The 17,498-nt window shown below is 42.9% G+C and overlaps 1 protein-coding gene across 4 annotated transcripts in view; it reads left to right on the forward strand.

Annotated features, from left to right (window-relative positions):
* RERE (arginine-glutamic acid dipeptide repeats) overlaps positions 1–17,498 on the forward strand; it is a 408,992-nt gene that overhangs the window by 345,757 nt on the left and 45,737 nt on the right. For 2 of the 4 annotated variants that reach the window (XM_036256631.1, XM_036256632.1), the window contains one exon: positions 4,642–4,722. In XM_036256631.1, coding sequence (XP_036112524.1) covers positions 4,642–4,722 — 81 coding nt within the window. Of the gene's footprint in view, positions 1–3,221; positions 3,471–3,847; positions 3,910–4,641; positions 4,723–17,498 lie in introns of those variants that run through there. The other 2 variants (XM_036256633.1, XM_036256634.1) reach the window with 2 other exon arrangements.

Genomic DNA, 17,498 nt, shown 5'->3' on the forward strand with positions numbered 1-17,498 from the left:
AGCAAAAAGATTATAACTCGCTTATTATAATACTTTATTGCAGTGACCTGAAACCAAACCCCCAGTATCTCCGAGGTATGCCTATACCTGTCTCTTTTTAAGTTGATAGTGTTATTAAATTAGTCTTAAAAACTTCAGTGTCTTCATTTGAAGAGAGATGAATTAATAGAGAGAAAGAAGACTACAACCTCAGAAGCCTATTTAACATATTGACCTATTCTAATCATTGACTGCTGTGAGTGGGTTGGCTTTGTTTCGATTTTAAAGGCTACTCTACGTTTCTGGTAAACCACAAGGTAAAGGCTGGTCTCTGAGAAGCAGATGTTTTACCCGTTTTGAGGCCTTGTGGCTTTCCATAGAGAAGTAACAGTGCAGGCCACATGAAGCTTTTACTTCCCTTTTTTTTTTAAGTGGAGCCTATGGTATTCTGCACTTAATAGCATAGTCATTGAAATACACTGACAGAGTGTTCTGTGTTCACCAGATGTCAAACTCATATTTCCAGAAGCAGTTAGTTTGAAATGTCTGAGACATTCAAGCAAGTGTTCCCAATGGGCTTGGACCATAGGTTTAGCCTTAGAAATAGTCATGAGAATCTTGGATGATATTTAGAGCCAAGGGTGCAATGGGAGATGTTTTGGGAGGGAGTTTGGAGAGCAGGAAGCCTTGAACAAAGCCATGGGGAGACTGCAACATTTAGAGATTGAATAGAGAATGAAGCCAGGTGATATGAGGAAAATCAGGAGAGTTTCATGTCATGGAGCCAGGAAAGTCAACACAGTTGTCACAGTTCAAAATGAACCCTTTGACTTTTAACAGTCTTATTTCCACTGTGACCATCCTAGCCCAGGCTCTTGTCATCTCATGGTTTGTTTCCCTTATATATGAAAAACATGGGAGCTCCACCTGCCTAATGCCATTACGGCAGCAAAGTGGTGTAAGATACAGTACCTATCTTTTCAGTACATGAGACCTTATATACATAAATAAATGCCAAATGAATGTGAAGGAATGGTCAGGGAAATTTTCATTTTGGAATGGGAGGGGTTTTAACTTGGGAGGGGTTTTAAGTTGAAGTAAACTGGAGGTATCTTGGGTAGGCTGTAGAGAGTAGTAGAAAAGGTAGCCCAGAGTCTGGAGTTCAGACAGTTGCATCGTGGGCCAATTGGTGTTACTGGATGTCTGGTAGACAGGGACAGGATCCTGGAGTGCACTGAATTCAGGGCTAAGGGGTATAAACACCACTCTGAGTAGGTTAAAGAGCTACTCTTAGGGAGGGGCTAGGAGCAGGATGGTATGGGGCTCATGACTAGCACAGGAATAGACAAGAAAAGAGGGCATTGAAAGACCTTTCTTAGGAAGAATACTGAGGACTTGGTGATTTGATGTTGGGGCCAACAGGAAATGCAGAGTCACAGATAATGGTACCATGACTGAAAATGGTTAAGTCTATAGACTCTTAACTCCCATTTTACAGAGAGTGTGGCAGTGAAGGGCATGAGTTTTGGAGCCTGGGTTTGAATTCTGTCTTTTCCTCTGAGGGGGTGGGTGACCTTGGTCTAGTTACTTAATCTTCTGTGCCTCAGCTTTCTTGTCTGTAAAATGGAGAAAATAATAGTGCTTCCTTGTAGATCATGAGGATTTTAAATTAATATATGTGAAGTCGTGGCATATGGTAGGTACTTAATAATTATTAGTTGGATGGATGATAATCAAAGGAAGAATCAGAGTCTGAACTGAAGTTTGCTCAGCTTCACCACATCAGACTGAAGTTCGAGAGTCAGCCCTCCTCAGATGCTGCCTCCATTGTGCCGGCCTCTCCCAGTGAATGAACCTGCTGTGTGTCCCTTGGCGCACGGTCCTGTCATTCCACCATCGGACTCACGCGGATCACTCACCTCAACTTTGTGTAGACTGGACTCTCCTATAACCACTTCCCATCTTCCTCCTCTGTCTTTCATTGAGGGCCTTCCAAACCCTCTCCACCTCTGCAAATGCTTTTTGTTCTTCCTGATCTGGCCATGCCTCACGGTCTTGGCCCAAGACTCTTGGGGAAGGCGTTCTGGACTCCACAGTCTGTCCCTTTTGGCTCCCTTGTTCCTCTGAGGAGCTGCACTTTACTGCTTTATGCTTGGCTGAATTAAGTCTCAGACATTTCTGTAATGGCTCCACACACATTTATTTTACCTGCTAAAAATGAATGTTTTAATAAAGGTCCATGGCTACTTTTAAATTTCTCCCAGCGCTAGGTGCTCAGTAAATACTCAAAGAGTGGATGAAGAAGCATTAATTCTGATGGCTGAGGTTGAGTTCAGGCCTTCCTCATCTCACACCTGGGTTATCTTACCAGCCTCTTTAACTGGCTTCTCTATTACAGCCAGGCTATCCCTAGGCCACAGCCACACTGCCACTGGAGCCGTCTTTATCCAGTCTTTTCATGGACCACTCATGGTTAAACTTCTGTGCTGGTCTGCAGTTAGGACCATAAGTCTTCAGCCTGGTCTAAAATGCTCTCTGCAACCTGAACCTCTCCTGCCACTCCATCTTACCTGCTGGCCACTCCTTTCTGTACACCTTGTCCTCTTTGCAGTTCCCAGAATGTTCTCTGTGCCCTTCCTGCCTGACTCCTCTGCTTGAAGCCCTGCTGAGCACACCTGGCAGGCTCATGCTTTTCCTTGTCACTTCCTCTAAGATACCAGCAGTGTAAATTGCTTCCTACTCCTCGCCCCACCCACAGCCCTTTGTTCCTCTGATGCTTTTCTTTGGGCCCAGACAGAGATTGATCTGTTTACCTCTTTGCCACGGAGCTCCTTGAGGGCAGGGCAGCCTCATGCCTCTCCATATCTCCCACGGAGATGCTTTGCACTAGTCCAGGATGCATGTTGATCATAAGAATGATACTTTGGTCAAGTAACCCAGGTCACTCTTTTCCAGACTAGAGGAGGGCTTTTTTGTGTCTTGACAGACTTTCCCTTTGAACTGTAAGAATTATATTGAAAACTGACAGTGATGAGTCATATCTTAGAAGGTATGAAATCTGAAAATGCAGAGCCTCTAGGAATGGAGTAGGAGGTTCAGATCGGTCTTGCAGGCCAAGTCTGGCTCCTCACTGAAATTGCCCGGCTGGTCTCAAACACGGGGAGTGGGAGGGACTCTCCTCCCGGTGGGCAGGTGATTTATTGGCTGGGAAGCTTCCGCGGTGATTTAGTTGTGAAACGGCGCCTTGCGAGGTGCAGGCTAATGCCTGGGCCGAGCGGGAGCGGCCGCCCACAATCCCAGGCCGGAAGGGACCGCAGGGGTCGTTGGGGCCAGCCTCCCATTTCGGAGTCCAAGGATGGTGGACGTGCGGCGGTAGCGCTGCTGACTCTTGCCTGCCAGGAGGGAGGACTAGAAACGGAGCGGCCTGGGAAGGGCCCCGAGTGCCGGCGCGGCCCCAGCACCGTGGGCGCCCTCTGCTCACTCTCGCTGCGGTAGGGAGGAAGTTTCTGTGCTTCACTGCCGGGTTTTACTCCTGCGGTTCCAAAGGAAGGAACCGAGATACCAGCGCCCAGGTCCCGGGAGGCTCTGTCGCAGAGTCCCGGGGTGGGGGCCGGAGTGCGGGGCCGGCGGGCAGCGCGGCAATCCAGGCCGCCTTTTGCAGCCGCCCGCGGCTGGGCTCTGCGCGCTGTGCTCCAGCCTCCTCCCCTGGTGGCAGCGGTGGCCCTGCTCTGCGGGCCGTATACCGAGCCACCCCGCTGCCTCCTCCCTGTGCTTTGTGGAGCCAGAGCCGAGTGACAGGCGCGGCCTCTTCGCTGCCCCGGACCCTGAGTGCGCTAGGCGCTGGCCCCGCGTACCTGTGGCTGCCCAGCCACCGGCGCCCACTGGGCCTGGACTTGCTGTGGAGGGGTTCGGTGTGGCCCCCACCCCAAGGTGGGGGCTGGAGGAGCCAGGAGCAGCCCGGAGCTGCCCCAACTAGGGCAGGGAGGGGCTGCCCGGGAGGAATGGGACGAAGTGAAAGTCTCCAGACTGCTAAGGAAATGGCCCGGTGGGGAGGGAGGGAGTGCAATGAGGGGCTTGGGGAAGAAGGAAGGGGTGCTGATGGTTCTTTATTTGGTGTCCTGGAGTGGCTTTTAGTGAAGGGGTGGCGGGCAGGCCAGCTGATATTCAGACCCCCAGTGGGCTTCTGATATCCCTGCCTTCCTAGTGAATTCCTCGGATTAAAGAAAGGGCCTTTTAACCCTCTAGGGTGCCCTTCTGGGGAAAATGCACCAGGTTTGGTTCTGTTGCCTCCCTTCTGTTCCACACTCGTTCTCAGGTGGAAAGCATTGTGCTGTTTTATTGAAACAGAGCATATTTTTTGTTTATACCTTCGTGGACCAGTGCTCAGAGGGCACAGATTGCTTCTGAGCCTCAGACGCGGGATGTTCTTTCCCTAAACCTGTGTGGGGTGTGGGCTTGGGATTCTGATGAAGGCTGTGAGAGGCCTGTCCTGGTGGTGGGTCCCAGGTCTGCTGCTGAAATACAACCCCAGCCTCGTCGGTATTCCCTGGCTAAGACTTTTTTGTAGTTGTTATTCTGCTGATTGCAGATATCTTTCTTTGCTTTGCTGACATCCTGTTTTGTTTTCGGTTTTTACATCCCATTTGTTTCTTTTTATCACAGAAACGCTTCGTTAAGGGTCTCAGGCAGTACGGCAAGAACTTCTTCAGAATTAGAAAGGAGCTGCTTCCCAATAAGGAAACAGTGAGTACAACTGGACTTTATGTAACTTGATTTTTTTCCTCTCTGCTCCTGCTGCTTCTCCACACTTGATCTTATGAAATGGTTTCCTTTAACCCTGCACTGTGTTCAGACTCAGGCTGGCCTCTAGCATCCTATTCTTTTTACTTCCTTCACTATTAGTTTTAGATAATGATTCTAGATAGTAAAGTGACAGATTATGCCTATCTCCCCAAAGAAAGTGGACTTCTGTTGTAAGAACAAAAGGGTCTTTGCCAATGGAGGGTTAAGTTGGGGGTGGGGGGTGGGGATGTTGGAGAGTTAACATCTAATTTTAAATACAGTGGCTGAAATAGGAAATGTCATTTATCACTAGTTTGGATTTGGTTGATGTGGCTTATAGCTCATATACTTTGAATTCTATTGGGACTTTTTCTGTATTTAATGTCGCTATGTTTTGAAGAGTAGTTTTAACTCTAATTTTCCAGCCCTAAAAGGTTGCACTTTTCATTTGACAGATGCACAAGACTTGTTATAAATTGCTAAATGGGGCTTTTAAAAATTCATATGATATTTCACCAAGCTGAGATTCAGATTTAATGAGCACATTTACCAAACTTGGGGTAGGAGGGTTTTGCTGAGGAAACTTCAGAGTGAAGTTATATGAAGAAAATATTAGCATGGGGTTCTGTCTCATTTATCTGTAATTTCCTACAGGTGCTATTGGAGGTGGGAAGGGGAGTGTCCTCTGGCTAGGCCAAGGAATAGAGGAGACTGGGCATTGAGTAGGAGCAGCCACTCCCAGTGTCTGTGGCTGAAGCAGAATCCAGTAACCAGAAGTGCTCTTCAGGACTTGGGGATGAGATAATATTTAAACATTTTCTCCAGGAGTGGAAGGGGGTGGTAGATGAAGAATATTCATTGTAAAAGTAGGTAGGTGGTTTTGTTTGGTTTGTTTTTTTGGTTTTCTAATTGGGTGTTGTTTATTTCTTCTCCAATTTGGATTCTTTTACTTTTGTTTGTTTGTTTGTTTGTTTGTTTGTTTTAATGAACTGTTTCTGGATACTTTCTTTACGGTACTTGAAGAACAGCAGTAATGCCATAGGGAAGACGGGTTCCAAGATCTCAGGTATAGCCTCCTATAAATCAGTGGTTTCTATCATAAGTCATAACTAGATTACATTTTTAGTATTTAGTATACGTCTGAATATACTGAGAGATGGTCATTTCGAGAATGGTTAAAAGAGAGAAAACTGTTCACAGACATTAAAATAAAACATGTAATCAGTCTATAAAACCAACTTAATGTTTTGCTCTTTCCAGAACAAATTAGAAAGAGGTATTTAATGTAGAACAGTGGAAGAAAGTTTTCTGAGGATTTCAGTTATTTGAAGTTTGATATATACTTTTTTTTGTCCTCACCCGAGGACATTTTTGCATTTATCTTCAGATAGAGAGGAAGAGAGAGAGAGAGAGAGAAACATCAATGTGAGAGAGACACATCAACTGGTTACCACCTGCACGACCCCAACCAAGGCCGGGGATGAACTGCAACCAAGGTATGTGCCCTTAGCGGGAACCAAACCTGGGACTCTCTGGTCCGCCGGCTGACGCTCCAACCGCTGAGCCAGACTGGCCAGGGCTGATATATACTTTTAAAAATACCTGAGTGTAGGAATTCTGGTATGGCCAAATTGGTGTGAAATTGAGAAAGATCAATGTGTAGCTTTGACTTGATGTAATGTACTAGATCATAACCTCTCAACTCAAGGTTTATTTATCCCTGTGCACGGCTAAAACTCGCAAACCATAAAGAATTTGATAAAAAGATGTGGCTTGACAATTACTTTATCATTCTGTTTTAGAAAATAAATTTATAATAACAAGATTAAGCATTAAATCTAAAATCTGCTGTCTAGCATTTGGAAATACCAATTTTATCTTGTTTTAACTCCCAAGTGGAAACCTTGGTAAGCTAGGTAAAAGTCTTTGACTGTTTTCTTCTTGCTCTTGTTCCTTATTCTTCTTGATGATGTCAAATTCAATTAGTAGCCTTTTCTCTCCCACAGAGAAATTGTCAGTACACCAACTCTTCAAGCTGGTTTTCTGGTCTTTCCTGGTGTCTCTTTCCTGAGACCTTCCCCATCACTTCTCTGCTATCTTGGTTTCCTGGTCACGTGGCTCTTCTCGTTACTTCTCCTCTGGCACCCAGCAGTCTTCCGTCTTCCTGTTTCAACCTCTTCAGGGCATGGCCATCAGAGCTAATGGGAAGGAGGTTTATTTCACCAGAAGATTTATTATGGCTGACATTGGCTAGCTGTTCCTCGTGTCCGGCTGTTTTGCATAGAATTGGAGGAGTTTGGTAGTAGGGTAAATCTGTAAGTATTCTAATCAGCTGGGAGAGGCACTCATATTTTCCTTAGTTATCAACATAGGCAGGCTAATCATTCACAACTCATGGGGAGGGGAGGGCAAAGGTTCTTTTTCATTTTTGCTGTGGAAGATGAGCAAATATGCAGTCACCAGTGTTCTTCGTTGAAAACTTCCTTGGTAGAAATCTTCATATGGTCATGCCTCTTTTTATAGCAAATCCTTAGATTCTTTCCACATTCTCTTCTATTTACCAGAATTATTAACTCATTTCTTTGCTATTCTCAACTGACTTGAAACTTCAGAAGGGTGTCAGCATCCAAATACGCCTGATTGGGCCTGGACGCGGGTCAGCAGACCTGTGCTCTATTCTTGGTTTCACCAGTAACTGTAGTACGTGATGATCTCTTTTGACTGTGCAGTCTGCCTTGAGCTGTTACTGGGAAGTTCAGGGCAGATCCTGACAAGGACTGGGAAGTTATTTTCTCAAGTGGTGTTTCTTTGCATAAGAATTTTATAGGTACTACATACAGTTTTTATAAAATGTTCTCACACTTTGGGCTATCGCTGTGCCTGAGAACAGAATGACAGCACTTGCCTCCTTTGCCACTTACCTGCTATGGGGTCTTGCACAGATGATTCCATCTCTCTGTTCCTTTAATGTCTGTGTCCGTCAAATGGGCTGATCCTTCTACTCCTGAGAATAATTTTGAGAATTTAAATGAGATACTATTTATGAAGAGTGCCTAAAAACACTTGAAAATGATTGTTCTTTCCATTTACCCTCAATACTATACAGAGTAGCTAAATGCTATGAAAGTACAGAATAATTTTCTGCCTGTAAACAAATTGAATCTGTATAAAAAGAAATTACCTGTTTTTCATTAATGTCACTTGCCAAAAATACTTTCAGTTTAAAAACTGGGAAGAGGTGGAGGGCAGTGCCGAGTTTAAGGGATATGTTTTGTCTTGAAACTTTGTTGAGGAGACTTCCATTCTCACCAGTTCCTTCAAGTGAGTTGTGCAGACAAAGGTTCCTGGGGGGCATGGACATAAACAGCTTTCCTAACTCTTTTGGTCTGGTGTTTATTACACAGGCACTAAATCTGGCTTTTCTGTGAACACTGCTGCCCATTGAAGTGGGAATAGTGGTTGTGATTGTGGAAAACCAACTGTTTATAGAGGTTTAGTTGAGTGGGTATTACATGTTAACCTCATGGTACCCCAGAGAATAACCGCAAGTCGAATATTTTGGTGTCATGGTTGTACAGATATCCTCAAGTTTATTATCCTTCTCTGTAACCATTGGCCTCCCTCAATATGCTTATAAGATGTATAATTAGTAGTACAATATAGTAAAGAATCTTTGCTGAGCATATATAAGATTCCTCTTGGATCTAAACCACATCAGTCTTGGGTATGAGTCCATTTGTGTAAATTACAGTGAGTGTCCTCTAGCTGAGGTTCTGAGAGGATAATCAGAACCAGGCCCCCCTTGGGTTCTGCTTTAAGAACTTCTAGGTGCTCTTTGGATTGATGAGTTACATGACCTTTGATACTAAGGTAATACCTGAAAAAAGAAGAGACCAGGTAGAGTCAAATTTTAATTACCAGGAAGGGAACCCATGATATAAATAATACAAAATCATGGATGTTCCAAAATAGTTTTTTGTTTGATTTTTATACAGACATTGCAGTTTTCTTCAAAATTATGAGATGATTACTCAGGTGACAGTGACATTTATCTTTCATGCTCAAAACATGTTCATGTTGTGTGAACTAGTGACTTTTCTGTGTCTGACACCTGAATGATTGCCCCTTGAATATTGGCTGGCCTTTGTGCGTGGCTCTCTCTATCTGCTTTTGCTCAGACAAATTTAGCCAGCATTGGATCATAGACAGGGAGCACTTCCTCAGTGACCTGTCTCAGATACAGCTAACATTTGATCTGCTCCAAATTAGTAAAGAGAAGAGGTGCCCCCAAAGTTATAATTAGCCTGTGGAGGGAGAAGGTGAAGAGACATACATCCTTAACTAACTTTCTCATTTTGATAGTTTTATTGTGAGCACCTAGTCCAATAGAAATTAAGCTCATGTTATTTGTAAACCCAGTTGCTGGTACACTTATATTTACTGTACTAAAAATTAATTTTGCCCCACTTCCCATTTTCAGAACTAAACATTCCTTATAATTCAATTTTTAGAAGTTTTGTATATGCACTGAGAACAGTAATGGGTGGGGTGTCTATAAAGAGAAGCAAGGTGCCATCTGTGCCCTGCAGGGAACAGGCATTACAGCAGGGACGATGAACCATTTACATGTGCTCAGAGCCCTCCTTGGTAGAAGTTCAGGCCCCTCAGCGAGCACAGAGGCTGAGGGCTTCTGGAAGGCTCTTTGGAGAGTGTGGTGTTTGGACTGAACTTTAAAGGAAGGATACATTATTTGATAGGCCATGGTTGGGAAGGTGGAGGGAAAGTGACTTTCCAGCTGTAGGAAATATCATGAGCAAAGGCATGGAGACAGGAAATTGCAAAACATGCGCAGCGAGTACATTAGTGTGGCCGAAGAGGAGGTTGCACAAGGCAATGCAGTGGGACTTAGGCCAGAATTATGGCTTGCAGGTTGACTTTGGGGGATCTTGCAATCTCTCCAAAGAGTAACTTTGGGGACCCCCTGAAGGCTTTTAAAGAGAGAAGTGAGAGCATCCAAGCTGAGGTCCTGAATGTTCTTATAATAATTCAGTCTTGTAGTAAGACCAGAAATGGGGAGTTGAAAGTGACTTGTAAAAATGGAAATCTGTCTTTTATCTTGGTTTTCTCTACTGAAAATGTGTCCCTTTTTTTTCCTTTTTTTAATCCTCACCCAAGGATATTTCTGCATTTATCTTCAGACAGAGTAGGAGGGAGAGAGGGGGTGGGGGAGAGAGAGAGAGAGAGAGAGAGAGAGACATCGAAGTGAGAGAGACACGTTGATTGGTTGCCACCCACACGAGCCCAACCGGGGCCGGGGACAAACTGCAACTGAGGTACGTGCCCTTAGTGGGAACCAAACATGGGACTCTCTGGTCCGCAGGCCGACGCTCTTACTGCTGAGCCAAACCGGCCAGGGCTTGTCCCTTTTTTTTTAATGGGACCAAGAGCCCAGCAAAGGGGTAAATGGTTTTGATGTTTAGGATTTTTTTTTTTTTTTTTAACTTTGGATGATAAGATGAAAAGTATTAGAGATTTAAATTTCTAATTTGAGAATAACATGGAAATCAACCACCTTTCTCAGCCACGTTTCTGGGAAGGAGTTCTATTACATATGTACATAACTACTGAATATTAATTGTTCATTTCTTCAGGCAAAATATAACTACTAGTAAGAAAAGGCTTTAGGACTGAGTAATCAAGATTCTGTTAATATTAATAGGTTAAAAATGACTCAAGCATTCAATTTGAACGTTCAGCATGAAGTTTTATTTAACTTCAGATTACAACCTTAGATAAACAGTTTTCTAGTCTCATTAATACTTAATCTAATGTTACATAACAAAGTATGGACTTCCTGAATAGGTTGATACCATTGAGGACAAACGTGTTATAGCCACATAACAATACTTTAGAAAGTCTCTGGTTTCAACCCAGAGACCTCTACTGCAAATGCTGTGTGTCCTCACTGCTCATGGTGTGGTGGTCCTCAGACCAGTATCATCACATCACCTGGAGCTTGTGAAAATTACCCACTCCCAGGCTCCAGTCTATTCCTATTGAACCAGAATTTGCATTTTAATAAGCTCCCAGGTGATTCCAATGCACAGTACAGTTAGGAAGCACTGTTGTTTAGAATAATTAGGATTTGGGGTTTTTTTTGAATTATTACAAAATTTTTCAAGCATATAGAAAAGTATCTGGGCTTATTTTCACTATCAATAATAGACTCTCTTAATATAGCTTCCCTCTTCCCATTTCCCAGTTTTCCCTAGAAACTCAATTGTAACTCCTGTCATACTTCATATAGAAACTGTTGTCCTCCTCTTTACCTTGTGACATACAGTCATTGTTTGAGTCAGGCTAGGCTAGACCCTGTTGGTTTCTAATAGAAACCTTTTTATTTGAAAGAATAACTTCTTATTAATATGAAGTTTACATATTTAATACTGCACTGTTTTCAGGCATTACATTCTTTCACTGGCACACCTTACATATGAATAAGAAATATAAGTACTTTGAGGTTGGCAAGATTGAGTAAAAGGATAGACATTTAAGTGCCATACCTTTTTTTTAATAACTTGTCCTAAGTAGATAGAGATAAGAATTGGAATTTTCCATGCAAGGCGAAAGTGATCACTGCTACAAACACACTGCATTTTGGCAGCAAATACTGTGTGTGATCCTATAGTTATTCCCATGCAGGGGGTTTGTTCCTATTAAAATGGAGCAGAGGCTTGAATCTCTTCATTCTGATAGTCTACACTATATGGATATTTGACTGGGCAGTGGTCTAGTTTTGACTGGGGTAATCTAAGTGAGATTGGTTGATTCCTTGTGTAAATGAAGCAGTTAAGAAATTTTCATGTAAGAAACTTGGTGCTGATGTTGGAGGGGGAAGGAGGTCTTTAATTTTTTAAGTGACTTTTTAAGGGCCTGCTCTCAGTGTTAACGTCTTAGGCCTGTCTTTAGCCTTACCTGCGTGTTAGAACTGGTGGGGATGGCATGAGAGTGCTTCGATGCACACAGTGTAGTACTTGTAGAAACTGCACTCAGAAAACTGCCTTGGACTTTTAAAATATTATTGAACACAATGCTGCTCCTAAGGGTCAGTTTTATTTATTTATTTATTTAATCCTCACCCGAGGACATTTTTGCATTTATCTTCAGATAGAGGGGGAGGGAGAGAGGGAGGAAGAGAGAGAGAAGCATCGACATGAGAGAGACACATCGAGTGGTTGCTACCCACATGACCCCAACCGGTGCCAGGGACAAACTGCAACTGAGGTATGTACCCTTAACGGAAACCGAACCCAGGACTCTCTGGTCCGCAGGCCGACGCTCTAACCGCTGAGCCATACCGGCCAGGGCCAGTTTTATTTATTTACTGTTGGTATTTGCTAACGCATATTTGTCATGATCCGGCTGGACCTTGGTTACCTGGTGACTTTTAGATGGAGACATTTATGACTTTTAAGCCAAAATAGACTTGCCCATTTTATTAGCTAGTAAAACAAATGAATGGTTTGACTTTGTCATTATACACCCTGGCCTGTTTGGCTCAGCAGTTAGAACGTCAGCCCTCGGACCAAAGAGTCTTGGTTTTTATTCCGGGTCAAGGGCACCTCGGTCGCAGGTTCATCTCTGGCCCCGGTTGGGGTCATGCAAGAAGCAACCAATCGATGTGTCTCTCTCACATTGATGTTTCTCTCTCTCTCTCTCTCTCTCTCTCTTCCCCTTCTTCCCACTTTATCTAAAGATCAATGGAAAAATATCCTCAGGTGAGGATTAAAAAAAAGGAATTAAGTTTTGATTACTGTGGTTATAGTCAGTGAATTTATCTATTTGGAGCTCATATTTTATATCACTAATAGATTTTTTTAAACGTTACTATAGATCTGTGAACCCATCCTAACTTTGAAAATCTTGTCTGCTAACGTTTTAAAATATATATCTAGTCTGTTAAAAGCTGACATTGAAAATAAGTTTCAAAATGTATCTGAAATCATAATCCTTGTATAATTGGTTCATTTTAATTTTGTTATGCCCTTGAGTAACACATAGAAAATAGAGTAAAAATTAATTGTATTGTTTTAAGGAAAACATTTCACCTCAATCTTATTCACAGCTTACCAGTGGTGTGAAAACACCATCCCACACACGTGCATAAAAAAGTTTTTATTCTTGTATGTAATTTGAAAACCATTACTTGTATTATGAAAATAGGAAAAACAAGCAGGAGAAACCTGGCTTAGGATGCCAGAATTCCATTAAGCTAAAGTTTTCTTTTTGAAATGTTGAATTTTGAAATTGTTTCCATTTTAATGGCCTTTGTTCTATTTTTTTTTTTTTTTTTGCTGCTTTGGAAACATGGTTCTTTGTTCTGTTCAAGTGTCTTAAATCCTTCTGAATCCTCTAAATTGTGGCATCATTAATCCCAGGATTTGGCCTTGGAGAGGCGTCTGAGCTATCATCATAGTTAGCAAATTGGAGTGTTTTGAGAACTGTTTGGGGAACCTTAGGTACCAAAGCGCACTCTGGGTGTCTGAGGTGCTGGAGAGGGTGCTCACCCTCAGGAGCTCAGTGTAGTGAAGAGGCCAGCGGGGCTTGTGTTCTTCTCCAGAGGCTGCCTCTGCAGCCTCAGTCACAGAGGTCCTCTGGGCCGCACACCTATGAAAGCCACCGAGTCCTTCTGGGTGAACTGAGCTGCTGCACTAAGAGCCCAACTCCTCTCTCAGCTGAACTGTATTTTTTGCCTTTTAAACATTAATATTTCTTTTATTTTAGTCTTGCCCTTTAGATTCTGCCCCCCCTCCTTGCATTTTATTTTTTATACCTGCTTGCATGCATGTATTTAGATACAATATAAGGCCCTCTGGGCAGGAACCATATGTTAATACTTTATGTCACCTTCAGTGCCGTATAACAGGCCTTTACTTCATATTTGTTAAAAATGAAATTGTGTATGTATTCACTCGTGTGAATCAGGGATAAAAATACATGGTGGCCATAGATACATATGATCCTAAAGAATTAAAACGTCTCTGTGTTTTTAAGGAAAAGTTTTCCTCTTCTTTTGCTGTTTGTGTTGGTTTTCAAGATCTGCTTTGGTGCTGTTTTAGAGACCAGTTGAAACCTGGACATCCCAGGCCTTATACTGTTTAGTGGACAGAAAGTCCTTGTTAACTATAGTGTCCCAAGATGGTGAGACTAGGACTTGGGGTTCACTGTGCCACATTGGACTTTCCTGTTCTATTGACCATGGGCAGTAAGTCACCTCTATTTACTGTTTGCACAGCAATTCTGTTTTCTAGATTATTTATAAGATTGAAGCCCATTGTTTATTTTCCTCAGCAGTTTTATTGAGCAAGTCAAGAATAAAATATTGTCTTAAGCAGTGGAGTAAGCCATTAGCCAATTGCAGCTTGGCTTCAAACTAACTGGTCACTGGAGGGGGGGGAGGGGGGGAGAGAGAGAGCGCGCGCGCGAACTGGAGGTGAGAGCCAAGTGAGGTGGAGGAGGTTCAATGTTGCCAGATTCTGCAGCTTTGCAAGGTTCCTGTGACTGTTTATGGATTTTTTTCCCCTTTCAGTCAGTTAGTGAGTCACCATCATATGCCATTTTATTATCTTGAAAACAGTCTGGAATTTTTGTCCTGTGTCTTTTGCTTATGAGTGAAACACCACTAAGGATGTTCTGAACAATATTAGGTTGAAGTTTTTTTCCTACGATGCTCTGGTTATGTATTTTCAGCTGCAGCCATTATCTCTTTGTTCCCATGTGCAGAGGTTGGATTTTTCTTGAATTTGGCAACAAATGGTTACTTTTGTGTGTTTTATTATTATAGAGGGCTGGAATAGCATAGGTCCAACACCTTTGGGATTTGGTGATTATTGATTCAGACACACATCTCCTAAGATCATAACTTGGTTTGCCTTCCCTCAAATGCTCCATTTTGGAATCAGGTTAGAGGTTTGTGGCCTTAAGTTGTTAAGGCAGGTATTTAAGTTTTGGAGGAAGAATTTGGAATTTGTGGAACAATTAAATTCTAAAGGAAACAGGCTCAGTGAATCTGTGTACCTTAACTCGGCCAACTTCAACCGAGTTAAGCAGCAGCTGTGAACTGGGCAAACTCTAGACATTATGGGAGATGTGGGATTTAAAAGGGTGGGGGGTGGGCAAAACAAAACTTTTTTTTTTAATTCGCACACAAGGATATGTTTTTGTTTTGTTTTAGTATATTAAATCCTCACCCAAGGATATTTTTTCATTGATTTTCAGGTAGGGTGGTAGGGAAGGAGAGAGACAGATAGAAACATCTATGTGAAAGAGACACATCGATTGGTTGCCTCCTGCACAACCCTGACCAGGGCCAGGGACGGAACCACAACTGAGATACATGCCCTTGACTGGAATTGAACCCTCTACTCTTTGGTCTGCAGGCCGATGCTCCCACCGCTGAGCCAAACCAGCCAGAGCACAGATATGTTTTTAGAAAAGAAAGGAAGGGTGGCGGAAACATTGATGTGAGAGAAACATCAGTCAGTTGCCTGAGTATGTGCCCTGACCAGGAATTGAACCCGAAACCGTTTGGTGTACAGGATGACGCTCCAACCTGCTGAGCCCCTCGACTACGGTGCAAAACAAAACTTTTAAAATAAATTTCAAAATTTTCTCTGTCCTGTAGACTGAATTAAAACTTGAAGCCCTGCCTTGGCTGGCTGGCTCTGTCAGTTGCCCTGTACACCAAAAGGTTGTGGGTTCAATTACCAGTCAGGGCACATGCCCAGGTTTCAGGTTTGATCCCCAGTCAGGGCGCGTACAGGAGGCAACCATTCAGTGTTTCTCACATTGATATTTCTCTCTCTCTGCCTTCCTTTCTCGCTAAAATCAATAAAAACATATTTTTGGGTGAAGATTTAAGAAAATAAACTTCAAGTTTTTATTTATTTTTTAAATATATATATATATTTTTTTATCCTCACCTGAGGACATTTTTGCATTTATCTTCAGATAGAGCGGGAGGGGGAGAGGGAGGAAGAGAGAGGGAGAAACATCAACTTGAGAGAGACACATCGAATGGCTGCCACCCGCACGACCCCAATCAGGGCCGGGGACAAACTGCAACCGAGGTACGTGCCCTTAGCGGGAACCGAACCCAGGACTCTCTGGTCTGCGGACCGACGTTCCAACTGCTGATCCAAACCGGCCAGGGCTTAAATATTTTTTTATTGATTTTTAGAGAGAGAAAGGAAGGGAGAAGGAAAGAGAAAGAGAGAGAGAAACATTGATCAGTTGCCTCCTGCCCAACCCCCTGCCAGGGATCGAGCCCACACTCCAGGCATGTGCTCTGACCTGGAATCTAACCAGCAGCCTTTCAGTGCATGGGGTGATGCCCAACCAACTGAGCCACATCATCCAGGGCAGAAGCCCTTATTTCTTTTGACCATGTAAGCCTATCAGGCTACTCAGGAGAAAAGCCCATGCATGTGCTTCTCTGTACCATATTGTGTCTACCAGATGATTAGGCAGGATAATATGGTTAAAGGATAGAATATGTCTTATGTAGTCATTTTGTATGTAAATTAAAATGTGCCAATTTACAAATTAGGTACATGTACCCATTTTCTAGTATATTTGTCTTAGACTCATACTAATATACTTTTTTGTACTATTTTCTATGCTAATTACTAATTTCCCAAATGCTAAGTGCCTTACCAGGTATGTCTAAAGATACTTGTATGTGTTATAAAATTTTTCTATAAATTAGTGACTTAGAGGGTTTAGCTAGTATAAATGTAAAAACTTTACACTTTATTCCTAATAGTCACTCAGCAAGCACTTACAGAGTTCATTGAGTCTGATGAGAAGATTAGAGATGTGGTCCTGCTCCCTAGGGACCTCGGACTAGTTACCACAGTGTGAGCTGGCACGAAACCAAGTGCTGAACTGTGTGGTATGGACATTAAATGGTAATGGGAGTTGGAGATGCTGAAGATGAGGGCTGAGGGAATCGTGTGCATCCTGGAAGTGATGCAATTAGGGCTGGAAGCTATCTGAAGGATAGGTGTTTGAAACTTGCTTGAAATACCTTGCCAAAGAAAGTCCTTGAAGTATCCTTGTTGTCTATTGAGGAAATTCCCATTTGAATCCTCTATAGCATTCCTGCTGAACTGGCTGCCCTGCTGCTCCTGAGAACCTGGTGACATTGAACTCATTATATATGTATGACCATGGTGGTTTTGGACAGCTCCATTGAATGAATTGTCCTCTTTTTATTAAGCTGGAATCAAAATCATTTCATCTCCCATACATTGTTCTGGTCATGTCCCTTGATGACATAGAAAATTATTGCCATGACTCTCCTTCATGGAGGCCCTTACGATGGGGCAGGGTAGTTGACACATCCTTGCCCAGGCTTCTGGTTCCAGGCTGTCCGAGCATGCTTCTGCATCCCATACCGTGCAGCCAGGATAGCTCCTGTGCCTGTCCTGGCTCTCTCCTTCACCCAGCAGGCAGGCACACTTCCTAGTGGAAAAGAAAGTTGCATTATAGGTTTTGTTTATTCTGTTGGATTTAACCTGTCTTAAAGTTAGCATTTTTAACCTATCTGTCATTTCCTACAATGAAAAAATAGTTAATATTAGGATCTAGTAAAAGACAACACCTGATACAGCAGTGCATACTCAGACTAACCATCAATTAGGCCATTTTAACACCTGGAGCGGACCTGAGCAAAG

Source organism: Molossus molossus, unplaced genomic scaffold (genome assembly GCF_014108415.1).
Source record: "Molossus molossus isolate mMolMol1 unplaced genomic scaffold, mMolMol1.p scaffold_m16_p_12, whole genome shotgun sequence".
Lineage (NCBI taxonomy): Eukaryota > Metazoa > Chordata > Mammalia > Chiroptera > Molossidae > Molossus > Molossus molossus.